The sequence below is a fragment of the Theropithecus gelada genome, chromosome 20 (genome assembly GCF_003255815.1).
Source record: "Theropithecus gelada isolate Dixy chromosome 20, Tgel_1.0, whole genome shotgun sequence".
NCBI classification, from domain to species: domain Eukaryota; kingdom Metazoa; phylum Chordata; class Mammalia; order Primates; family Cercopithecidae; genus Theropithecus; species Theropithecus gelada.
Window position 1 is genome coordinate 56821958 of NC_037688.1, and position 12450 is coordinate 56834407.

Genomic DNA, 12450 nt, shown 5'->3' on the forward strand with positions numbered 1-12450 from the left:
CCAGATGACTCTGTGTTGATTCCGTCTGTCTGCATCAAAAGAAGTTGGCTTGGGAGTGAATAGCCCCCGTCTCGTCAGTTCCCTGCCCTTTGTGGTCTCTGAAAGTGTGATGTGATGGTCCGAGAATTGGGATTGCCGACCCTCCCCCGCATACACACACTCACACACACACTAACACACACATACGCCAGCCTGGGCCTCCCATGATCGGTCACTTCCTCTATAAAGCATCAGCCTCTGCCTCTTGCCTCACTGTGTTGCAGACTTTCCGCCTCTATCGGGAGTACAAGGACCACGTTCTCGTGAAGGCCTTCATGGAGTGCCAGAAGAGGAGCTTGGTCAACCGGCGCCGGGTCAACCACACGCTGGGCCCCAAGAAGAACCGGGCCCTGCCCTTCGTGCCAATGTCCTACCAGCTATCCCAGACCTACTACAGGTGAGTACCTGTCAGGAGCCCTGGGTACTCCAAGGTTGAGCCACATAAAGAGGAGCAAAGGAAGCATCGTGGCCATGAAAGCATGTAGGAGCCGGGGCCCCTCGCAGCCTCATGCGCAACACGCAGGCTCTGGGGTTTCCTGTAGCCCCTCTCCTCCTACCTGGTGTGGGGATCAGGTGAGTGCTAGCAGCATCTTTGTGTTGGTGGTGTTGCCATTTTGCAGGTGGTTTGTTTCCGTTTCTCCCATCAGATGGAGTGAAATCGGTTTTGAATTTAATAATTGGCCCAGCTGGAAGTTCACCCTCCAGTTCCAGCATAGCCTCAGTCCCTCTTCCGCGTAGCCCTGAGACCCAGGAAGTCTCCTGGGCCCATTCGCAGCACCAGCAGCCGGTGCGGGGTTGGGGTGCAGAGGTGCATTCAGACAGGCATCCTCCTGGGGCTCCTTCCTGAAACGCAGTGTGGCTTCATGCCGCAGAGGGCGTTGTACCACCAGCCTCCTGACCACATGCAGAGTCCCTGAGAACATTCCCAAGCCGCCACCTTGGCAGCTTCCCCTTCACACCGTTCTCCTTGCCCACCCTCAGGTCTGCACAGGGCTGCAGTCAGATCCTCAGAGACAGCACCATGAATCTTCTTTCAGTTCTTTGATACCATCCCTTGCCCGTGATGGCAGACACTTCCTCCTCCCCAAACCCTCACCCCGAATGACCCTCAGGCCTCTGGGAAGTAGGTGTGGCAGCAGAAGATACATGTCCAAGTCCAACAAGGCCATTTGTCACGGAGACACTGCTCTGACCGCATGTCCCCATCTGAACCGAGGGCAGTGGTCAGCAGACAAGGAAGGCCTTTTGGGTCCCTCCCTCTGACCCTGGTAGCAGGATCGTGGAATGTTGCTCTCTGGACAGAGCCGGGGAAGTGACTCACCAGGTGCTGCATGGAGACAGCTTGGGTACACGTGTGAGACCAGGGCTGGCTTTGTGCGGGGACTATTATTACAGAAAGCATGCTCACCATCCCTAGTTCAGCAGCTGTGTACAGTGAGTGCCTGTGAGGTGAGCCTGCCAGCGCCCTCCTGGAGCGCCAGGTGAGGCCACATTGAATTAGACGAGGAGACGGTACTCTGCATGGAAGGTACTCAGGCTAGCAGGGAAGAGAGACACGAACACCGCTACACAGCGCCTTCATTTGGGATGGGACGGAGAGCTTTAGGGGAGAAATGGGACGTTTTGTTTAGTTCTCATCATAATGATTTGACGTGCTCATAGCCTGTCCAAATGATGGCTTCCCACGGCCGACCCTCAGTCAGGCCCTTCCTTTTTGTCTGTGTAGGATTTTTACGTGGCGATTTCCAAGCACCATCTGCACGGAGTCATTCCAGTTTTTGGACAGAATGCGGGCTGCCGGCAAGTTGGACCAGCCTGATCGTTTCTCTTTCAAAGACCAGGATAATAATGAGCCCACAAATGACATGGTGGCCTTTTCACTGGATGGCCCTGGAGGAAATTGTGTGGCCGTCCTGACCCTCTTCTCTCTGGGCCTTATTTCCGTGGATGTCAGGATCCCGGAGCAGATCATCGTGGTAGATAGCTCAATGGTGGAGAATGAGGTCATCAAAAGGTAAGAGCCCGGCGTCTGCAGCATCAGGTCTGGCCATGTGCTAGGCATTGGCCAGACACAGACCGGCAGGGGTCGGTAGTGCCTTCTGGGAGCTTGCAGGATGGGCGTTGCAGATGAGTGACTGGGGATTATAGGCCAGTGTCCAAGGCGTCCTCTGCTGATGCCTCCCAGGTGTTATGGGAATCGGCCAAAGAGAAGGACGCAGCACAGTGGCGGGGGTGGGGGTGGGCAGGGAAGAGAAGGGAGGACTGGTCCTGAGGGCCTTGCAACAGAACTGGGGATTCCTGGGGAAGTGGGTGTTTTCTGGACTGAGAGACGGGCAAGAGGAACAGTCCCCACAGAGACGCAGATATGTGACAAGGGATGAGCGCGTTGCACGGGAAGGTGGGAAAGGGGATGGATCTGGGGCAGCCGTCCACACCAGCCTTGGTAATGAAGCACAGCCAGCTGCTGGGGCCACTGCTGAGGCCCGGCCACAAAGACCTCTCGAGGGAGGGGAGAGGCTGCAGTAGTAGCTGGCTGGCCTGTGCTTGGGTATCCAGGTCGCAATTCTCTTCTAGCTTGGGAAAGGATGGCAGCCTGGAGGATGACGAGGATGAAGAGGATGACTTGGATGAAGGCATAGGGGGCAAGCGCCGGAGCATGGAGGTGAAACCTGCACAGGCCTCCCACACTAACTACCTGCTGATGAGGGGCTACTACTCCCCCGGCATTGTCAGCACCCGCAACCTCAATCCCAATGACAGCATAGTGGTCAACTCCTGCCAGATGAAGTTCCAGCTCCGCTGCAGCCCTGTGCCCGCCCGGCTCAGGCCCGCTGGTGAGTGCTCCTGCTGGTGCTGGGGGAGGGCCCGGCCTTGCCATCATCCAGGAGGACCCTGAGGCCTGGCCTGAGACCTAGACCTTCAGGCTCCCCAGGCCAGGCGTGCAGCCACAGGACACACAGAAAAACACACCCCATCCTTGCAGCTGACTCAAGGGACACCTTCCCCAGGTGCCGGTGCCGTGCCCACACCTCTGTGGGAGAGCTCCCCGCACCACCGCTGTCTTTTAGTCACAGCTGTGCCGCAGGCACCAGCAGTCACCCAGGCGGGCTCACGAGGAAGAGCAGAGCACTCCCGCCTCCTCACCCCGCCCACTCTCCCCGGGGGGCCGCAGGGCTCTAGTCTCCTGGTGCTTAGTAAAGTGTGCGCTCTTAGGAACCTTTTAGGTATTATCTTTTGACCCCTTGCTAGGAAAGATGAGTATTCCACTCACATTCATGATCTCCTGCCTCCTTTACTTCCAATTTTGACGCTATCTTAGTTCTATTGATGACCTTTGAAACTTTACTTTTTATTTTTATTTATTTATTTGAAATGATTGAGACAGGGACTCACTATGTTGCCCAGGCTGGTCCTGGCCTTAAGTGATCTTCCCACCTCTGCCTCCCAGAGTGATGGGATTACAGACGGGAGCCACCACACCAAGCCTATTTTTTAGAGACAGGGTCTTGCTCTGTTGCTTAGGCTGGAGTACAGCGGCACAATAATAGCTCATAGTCATCTCTAGCTCCTGGGCTCAGGTCATCCTCCTGCCTCAGTCTCCTAAGTAGCTTGGACTATAGGCATGTGCCACCACAGCCAGCTACTTTTTAAATTTTTGGTAGAGACAAGGCCTTGCTCTGTTGCCCAGGCTGGTCTCAGGCCTCAAGGGATCCTCCCGCCATGGCCTCCCAAAGGGGTGGGACAACAGGTGTGAGCTACCATACCAGACCTAGTTTATGTAATATTCTAAGTCCTTTGTTGCCATTTCAATGATGTTCTCAGCGTCTTTACCAGGAGTAGATTCTATGTCAAGAAACTCAAGAAACCACCTTCTTTGCTCGTCTATAAGAAGCAAGTCCTCATCTGTTCAAGTTTGATCCTGAGATTGCAGCAATTCCATCCCATCTTCAGACTCCGCCTCTAGTTCTCTTGTTATTTCCACTGCATCTGCAGTTACTTCCTCTACTGAAGACTTGAACCCCTCAAAGTCATCCATGAGGGTGGGAATCAACTTTTTCCAAACTCCTGTTGATGTTGGTATTTTGACCACCTCCCATGAATCACAAATGTTCTTAATGGCATCTAGAATGGTGACTCCTTTTCAGAAGATTTTCAGTTTACTTTGTCCAGATCCATCAGAGGAATCACTGTAGTAGCCATAGCCTTACGAAATGAATTTCTTTCTTTTTTGAGACAGAGTTTCACTCTTGTCACCTGGACTGGAGTGCAGTGGTATGATCTCAGTTCACTGCAACCTCCACCTCCCAGGTTCAAGTGATTCTCCTATCTCAGCTTCCCGAGTAGCTGGAATTACAGGCACCCACCACCACACCCGGCTAATTTTTGTATATTTAGTAGAGATGGTGTTTTACCATGTTGGGCAGGCTGGTCTTGAACTCCTGCAGGTGATCCACCCGCCTTAGCCTCCCAAAGTGCTGGGATTACAGGCGTGAGCCACTGTGTCCAGCCATCAAATGTATTTCTTAAATAATAAGACTTGAAAGTGAAATAACTCCTTGATCGATGGGGTACAGAATGGATGTTGTGTTAGCAGGCATGAAAACAACATTCATCTCCTTGAACATCTCCATCAGAGCTCATGCGTGACCAGGGGCATCATTAATCAGCATACCATTTTGAAAGCAATCTTTTTTGTCTGAGCAGTAGGTCTCTACAGTGGGCTTAAAATATTTAGTAAGCCACACTGTAAACAGACGTGCTGTCATCCAGCTTTGCGGTTCTGTTTATAGAGCACAGGCAGAATAGATTTAACATAATTCTCTTCCCTCAGAATTTGGGGATAGGAAATGGGCACTGGCTTCAACTTAAAGTCACCAGCTACATTACTTCCTATCGAGAGTGGGCTGTCGTTTGAAGCCTTGAAACCAGGCCTTGCCTTTTCCTTTGTAGCCACGAAAGTCCTAGATGGCATCTTCAATATAAAGCTGTTTTGTGTACATTGAAAATCTGTTTAGTGTATCCACCTTCATTACTGATCTCAGCTAGCCAGAGCTTCTGGAGAACTTGCTGCAGCTTCTCCAGCAGCACTTGGTGCTTCACCTTGCACTTTTATGTTACGGAGACGGCTTCTTTCCTTAAACTACATGAACCAACCTCTGCTAGCTTCCAGCTTTTCTTCTGCATCTTCCTCACCTCTCTCAGCCCTCATAGAATCAAAGAGAGTTAGGGCCTTGCGCTGGATTAGGCTTTGGCTTAAGGGAAGGTTGTGACTGGTTTCATCTATCCAGACCGCTGAAACTTTCTCCATATCAGCAACAAGGCTGTTTTTGCTTTATTATTGTTCATGTGTTCCCTGGAGTAACGCTTTTCATTTCCTTCAAGAACTTTTCCTTTGCCCTCACAACTTTGACTGACTTCGGCACAAGAGGCCCAGCTTTCGGCCGTCCTGGCTGTCACCATGCTTTCCTCGCGAAGTCTGATATTTTCTAGCTTTTGATGTAAAATGAGAGATGTCCAACTCTCCCTTTCACTTGAACACAGAGGGGGCCATTGTAAGGTTATTAACTGGCCTGACGTCAATTTTTTTTTTTTTTTTTTTTGAGACGGAGTCTCGCTCTGTCACCCAGGCTGGAGTGCAGTGGCGCGATCTCGGCTCACTGCAAGCTCCACCTCCCAGGTTCACGCCATTCTCCTGCCTCAGCCTCTCGAGTAGCTGGGACTACAGGCGCCCGCCACCGCGCCCAGCTAATTTTTTGTATTTTTTAGTAGAGATGGGGTTTCGCCATGTTAGCCAGGATGGTCTCGATCTCCTGACCTCGTGATCCGCCCACCTCGGCCTCCCAAAGTGCTGGGATTACAGGCGTGAGCCTCCGCACCCAGCCAACCTGACTTCGATATTGTTGTGTCTCAGGAATAGGGAGTCCCAGGAGAGGGAGGAAAGTGGGGAATGGCTGGACCCTGGAGTTGTCAGAACACACATGACATTTATCAATTAAGTTTGCTGTCGTATGTGGGCGTGGTTTATGGCGCCCCTAAACAGTGACAATAGTAAGGACAAAGGTCACTGATCACAGGCCACTGTCACAGATATGATAATCATGAAAAAGATGAAATATGAGAATTCCCAAGCATGACAGACACAAATCGAGCACACGGTGTTGAGAAAGTGGTGCCTGTAGACTCTCTTGGTGCAGACTTGCCACAAGCCTTCAGTATGTAAAAAACCCAAAAAACAATATCCGTGAAGCACAATAAAGTGAGGTGCGTTGTTGAAGTTGATGGTATTCACTCTATGTTTCATAACCACAGTTAGAATTCTGTACTTTGTCTGGAGTTTGGACTGGGCAAAAATGTAGTGATAACCTACTGATTATGGCCTTAGCAGAGACATATTCCATAGGAAGCAACAGAAGCCAGCTCTGGCTAGTGTAGGCAAAAGTGGGGTGTGTAGAAGGGGCCTGGAGTATCTCACAGGGTCTAAGGAACAGTGGGCACATGAGCAGCAGGAAGGGATGGGACCAGGCCAGCCCTGGTCAGTGACTCCCCCTCAGAGCACTGGGCTTTACAGTTCTCGAACCCCAGTCCTCAGCCTCTGTGCCCTTCACTTTATGTCTTGAGCACGAGAATCATAGTGGCCAGGAGAAATCCAGTCAGCTGTAGTCAGAGGCTCAGGGTTGCGGATCAGGAGCCTGACTGCCAGGGGCCCAGCCTGTCTGCCCAGCAGGTGACCCCTGTGGCTGTCGGGGAAGCAGTGAGTTGGTGCTGGAGCATGCCTTTCCTGAGTGTGGCCTGTGCATTGGGCAGGGGAGGGGGGCCTCTGTCGGGCTGCCTCTGATCTTCCTCCGTGTCCCCACAGCCGCTCCTCTGGAAGAGCTAACAGTGGGAACCTCCTCCCTCCCTGACACGTTCACCAAGCTGATAAAGCCCCAGGAAAACACCTGCAGCTTGGAGGAGTTTGTCCTCCAGCTGGAGCTGTCTGGGTATAGTCCCGAAGACCTGACTGCTGCCTTGGAGATCCTGGAAGTCATTATAGCCACGGGTTGTTTTGGGATTGACAAGGAGGAGCTGCGCAGACGGTTCTCGGCCTTGGAGAAGGCAGGTGGCGGGCGTACCAGGACATTCGCAGATTGCGTCCAGGTGAGCTGTGCCTTAGGCTAGCCGGATATCACTGAAGCGGAAATTGCAGCTCCCAGGCCAGGTGCACACTGAGGATGGGCTTGATTTGGGGCATAGCATGCTGCGTTCTTTTTAAACGTTGAATTAGTCATTAACATTTGAAAACTGGGGCATTTCACATCCACTTTGAGGGTGCAGTTGTGAATCCACAACTGCACCACAGCTGATGCGGCTCACCAGCGGCCAGAGAGGAAGAGAGGCTGCTCCAGGGCACAGGGCTAGCAAGGGGCAGCCCCAGGGTTAGGAGCCAGGCCCGCCTCGCGAGCCTGGGCTGCTCAGGGCACTCAACCCGCCAGGGACGAGAGGTCACCAGCGCGGAGGATCCCGGGCTCCCCACAGACCCCCTGTGTCTCCTGCCTCCCCAGGCCCTCCTGGAGCAGCACCAGGTGCTGGAGGTCGGCGGCAACACCGCGCGCCTGGTAGCCATGGGCTCTGCCTGGCCCTGGCTCCTGCACTCGGTGCGGCTGAAAGACAGAGAAGACGCTGACATTCAGAGAGAAGACCCCCAGGCCAGACCCCTGGAGGGGTCTTCCAGCGAGGACAGCCCCCTCGAGGGACAGGCACCTCCTTCTCACAGCCCCCGGGGCACCAAGAGGCGTGCCAGCTGGGCCAGTGAGAATGGGGAGACCGACACTGAGAGCACCCAGATGACGCCTGCCAAGAGGCCGGTACTCCAGGACTCAAACTTGGCCCCCAGCCTTGGGCCCAGAGCTGAAGACGGGGCAGAAGCCCAGGCCCCATCTTCACCCCCAGCTCTTGAAGACACCGCTGCAGCGGGGGCAGCACGGGAAGACCAAGAGGGCGTCGGAGAGTTCAGTTCCCCAGGCCAAGAGCAGCTGAGTGGCCAGGCGCAGCCTCCAGAGGGCTCTGAAGACCCCAGAGGTACCGTGCGCCTTGTCCCCCACCCCACCTCACCCCACCCGCGCTTTCCCTCCCCTCTGCCCTGATGGGCCCCACGCCTTCCTCCGGGATAGGGGAACTGCCACTGACACAAAAGGGGCTTGACTTCAGCTTCTCGGAGCCTGAGCCCCAACGGGGGAGGATGCTGCCTGTAAATGCATTTCCAGGGGAGCGCGGGCCTCCCACACCCCCAGGCAGCGCTGTGAGTTCTGGAGCGGGAGCTCAGGCGGTGGGGCCAGCGTGTGTGCTGCAGCAGCTGCTGTGGGGCAGTGACGGCATGGAGGTCTCACCTTCCTCGGGTGGCAGCACGCCCTTTCCTGTCCTGCACGTCTGCCATCAGCAGCAGCCTTCTCATGTGGCTTCTCTGGGCGTTTTTGTTTTCTTTGGGCTGTTGTTGCCTCGGGTTTACACCACCCTTGTGGTCAGGGCTTCTGGGTGGAAAATGAGGTGTTCGCTGGCTTCCTCCGGTGTGGGGCTTGTCCGGGCCTGGGACGCTGCTTGCATGTGGCACTGTGTGCGGCAGTCTCCCCGGCCCCGCACCTCCAGGTGGCTGCTCTGTGAGATGATCGTTGTCCTTTTTTTTGATGCTTCATCCCCTGAGCCTCGAGGTGCCCTGCTCATGCTGGGTGCCATGCTGAACGTGGGGAGGCAGAGATGGCTTCCCTGACTTTCCGAGTCTCTCTCATTCTCTTCCTCTTCCCTCAGGGCTCGCAGAGAGTTTTGGAGCCGGCAGCATCTCCCAGGCAGCGCGGGAAAGGTGGGTGTGGGGTTCTGGCTCCAGGGCTTCGGGTGGGGCTCTTGACAGGGACCGAGGGTAAGGATTTGTGTGAGGGTTTTTGAGGGTCTTTCCCCAGGTGCCAGCTCTGACAGGCTGCCCAGCACTGTGGTTCTCGGCAGGGGTACTTGGAGGGGCGCAGTGGGTGAGCAGCAGGCGTGCTGAGCACCAGCAGTGCCCAGGTCGGCCTGGAACAAGGGCTGCGCTTCCAGAATGCCCAGGGCGCTGGCGGAGAACCATACCTGGTGCCGTCAGCTGCACTTCACTGGCTCCTCATGGCCCACAGGCACCTCACCCGCTCCTGCAGATGAGCCAGGGGCCACAGAGGGATAAGCCCTGAATGCCCAGCTGCCCCCGGGACAACTGTGCCACACAGTTATAGGAAGCAAGGGGGCCACAGAAGCCCCTCTGGTGGGGGCGCCTCCCATGAGTGTGTGTGCTGACCCCAGATTGGGAGGGCCCAAGTGTCCTGTGTCCTGGCTTTCAGGAGCTTTCAGGAGCCTGTGTCCTGGCTTTCAGGTGTGCTCCTCCAAGGCCCAGCCGTAGCGATAAGAGCCAGGTGTCCAGCTCTTCTGGGTCCGCCCCACTCCTGGGCCCCGGGTGGCTGTTCAGTCCCTGGTTTAGTAGCAGAAACGTCCGTTTCAAGGAAAGCGTTCCTGGAACTCTGCACATGGTGTGGGGCAGAGCTTCAGGGTCATGCTCCTGTGAGCTTCGCCACAGCCTGGAGGTAGCTGCTGCCCGGGCTGCCAGGAGACCTGGCAAGTCCAGGAGTCTCAACTCTTGGCCCTCTCCTGCCAACGTGGGTGGGCCCACTGAAGCCTCAGTTACAGCTGCATCTGAGCAGGACCCCACGTCATGGTTCCACCCAGCTGGCGGTCAAGGGCCCCTCTGTCCAGACAGGAGAGAAGCGGGGAGTTTGGAGAGCAGAGAACAAGAGGTGGCGGCTGGTCTCAGCCCTGTGACCTGGGCCAGGCCCAGGACACCCCTGAGCCTCAGTGTTCTGTCTGAACGAGCTGCCCTCCTGCCCCCGCCAAGCCCTGATGCCAAGCCCTCCCCCTGCAGGGACTGTGAGAGCGTCTGCTTCATCGGCCGGCCATGGCGTGTCGTGGATGGCCACCTGAACCTGCCCGTATGCAAGGGTATGATGGAGGCCATGCTGTACCACATCATGACCAGGCCTGGCATCCCCGAGAACTGCCTGCTGCGCCACTACCAGGGCGTCCTGCAGCCCGTCGCCGTGCTGGAGCTGCTCCAGGTATGGGGCCTTCCCAGGCTCAGCAGGGGGTGGGGGCGGCTGGGTGCTCTCAATGGCCCGGCCGTGATGTTCAGGCCCCAGTCTGCATGCGGAACCACCATACTGCTTGCCTGCACCCCCTCCCCCAGCTTGTCCTGGGCTCTTGCCTCTCAGGCCGTCCCTCGGTGTCCTTCACCAGCTCCATGCTGCTGGCCAGGCTGGAAGAGGGGGTGCCCGGTGCTTGTCTCTGATGCTTTCTCTGTGCCGGGGGTCACTAACTCATGAGTCCGCAGGGCCCCATGGGTCAAGCAGCTGCCCCCTGGTGCGGCTGCCTCCTGCTCAGCTGACAGTTGCCCTGTGCTCCGTTGGCCCAGTGCGCCTGGGGCCGTGTGTTCCCCCACGAAGTCAACTGGAACAAGTGGATCCACCTCTAGGACCCCTGTGCGCGTTCCCTCCCTCCCAGCCACCACCTGCCACACCACTCCTGCCTGATGCTCGGCAGACGCCACTGTGCCCCGGCCTTGGGTCTGCCGAGCCTCCTGCAGCAGGGGACAGGTGCTCTGGCCAGAGTCACAGCCCGACACGTTTCTCACTGTCCTGGAACTCTGGAAAGAGGGGCTCCCCCACCTGCCTGCCCCCCAGGCTCTTCTGGGCCTCTGGCTCCTCCAGCAGCTAGGAGCTTGAAGTTCAGTGTCAGATTCCCTGCGAGCCAAACGGAGCCCCACCTGGAAGCCAGTCTTGGCTCACAGGACGCTGGGATGCAGCCCCTGCTGCAGGCCTCTCCTCCACACATGAGATTCAGTGTGGTGGCTCCGGCCCGCGCTGTACACATGCTACTCAGGCTGCTGCCTCTCCCACCAGGGCCTTTGCCTGAACCCTCCTGGTACATCCCCACTTGACTCATGCCCAGTTCAGGTGTCCCCTGCTCTGGGAAGTGGCTTCCTCGTACAGAGAGAGCATTCCCTAAATGCTTGAAGAATAAATCAAGCAGGCGAGGGTAGTGCCGCTGTAACCGGTGTGTCTGGTGTCTCCAGGGCCTGGAGTCCCTCGGCTGCATCCGGAAGCGCTGGCTGAGAAAGCCGAGGGCCGTCTCGCTCTTCTCCACACCCGTGGTGGAAGAGGTGGAGGCGCCCTCCAGCCTGGACGAGAGCCCCATGGCCTTCTACGAGCCCACCTTGGACTGTACCCTCCGGCTGGGCCGTGTGTTCCCCCACGAGGTCAACTGGAACAAGTGGATCCACCTCTAGGACCCCTGTGGGCATTCCCTCCCTCCCAGCCACCACCTGCCACACCACTCCTGCCTGATGCTCGGCAGACACCACTGTGCCCCGGCCTTGGGTCTGCCGAGCCTCCTGCAGCAGGGGACAGGTGCTCTGGCCAGAGTCACAGCCCGACACATTTCCCACTGTCCTGGAATTCTGGAAAGGGGCTCCCCCACCTGCCTGCCCCCCAGGCTTTTCTGGGTCTACCCCTTGGGAACTGGCCTCATCACACTGGGAGTTGGTGCTTCTTGTCTCTGGGTCTCCGGAGTTCGCCCCGCCTGTGCACACCTCACATTCCAGACTCCAGCCATCTTGGCAGGATCTCCTGGCTCCTTGAGTGCCTAAGTGCCACCAAGAGGAAGGGCCTTGTGGGATATGCCTTGCAGCATAGGGATCGGTGTGCGCTGCTGCCGGGGGGTCCCCATGGGGACTGTGGCCCCTCGGCAGGCAGGACATTCCAACCCCTGGCTGGGACTGAACGACCCAGAGAAGAGCAGCTCCCTTTCCAACCTTGCGAGTCACCTGGCAGGCCCCAGCTGGGCTGGCTGTCCGTGTCCCTCGGCCTGGCTGGTGACTCCCTGCGGGCCGGAAATGAAGAGTCCCTGGAGGTTTGGGTTTTGTTTGGTTTATTTTGTTCTTTCACCTTTTTTCCTCATTAAAAAAAAAAAGTCCCTGTGGAGTGTATTTATTTATTTTTTGATTAAAGGGAAGTAAAATGCATTCTTCTGTTTTGTGTGTTTCCTAAAGAATCAGTGATTCCCCTAGGGGACTCCCTACTTTGGCTGCAGAACAACCTGGAATGGCTGTTCCCATTGAAACCAAAGGAAGAGGGAGGCCCTGATCCTAAGCTCGGCAGCCCTGCCTGGCCCCAGCCAGCGGTGAGACATGGCCTCCAGGATGGAGAGGGGCACAGGCGGCTCCCTCGCCGCCTTCTCAGCTGGTCCCAGGCCCGTCCCCACAGAGCAGCTCCCAGCCCAGTGCCAGGCCCATGATCAGCTCGGCTCAGTGCAGCTGGTGCCGGCGGCAGGGCCTGCGGGTGGGTCTGGCACCTGAAGTTCTCTTGA

At 56.6% G+C, this 12450-nt stretch overlaps 1 protein-coding gene across 2 annotated transcripts in view; it reads left to right on the top strand.

The window, feature by feature from the left end:
• GTF3C1 (general transcription factor IIIC subunit 1) overlaps positions 1 to 12106 on the top strand; it is an 88381-nt gene extending 76275 nt beyond the window's left edge. The window contains exons 30-37 of one of the 2 annotated variants that reach the window (XM_025370397.1): positions 264 to 436; positions 1766 to 2053; positions 2614 to 2873; positions 6896 to 7176; positions 7581 to 8097; positions 8821 to 8872; positions 9953 to 10145; positions 11159 to 12106. In XM_025370397.1, the coding sequence (XP_025226182.1) occupies positions 264 to 436; positions 1766 to 2053; positions 2614 to 2873; positions 6896 to 7176; positions 7581 to 8097; positions 8821 to 8872; positions 9953 to 10145; positions 11159 to 11371 (1977 nt within the window). In that variant the 3' untranslated portion in view covers positions 11372 to 12106. The remainder of the gene's footprint in view (positions 1 to 263; positions 437 to 1765; positions 2054 to 2613; positions 2874 to 6895; positions 7177 to 7580; positions 8098 to 8820; positions 8873 to 9952; positions 10146 to 11158) is intronic. The other variant, XM_025370399.1, reaches the window with a different exon arrangement.
• Positions 12107 to 12450: the final 344 nt, after the last annotated feature.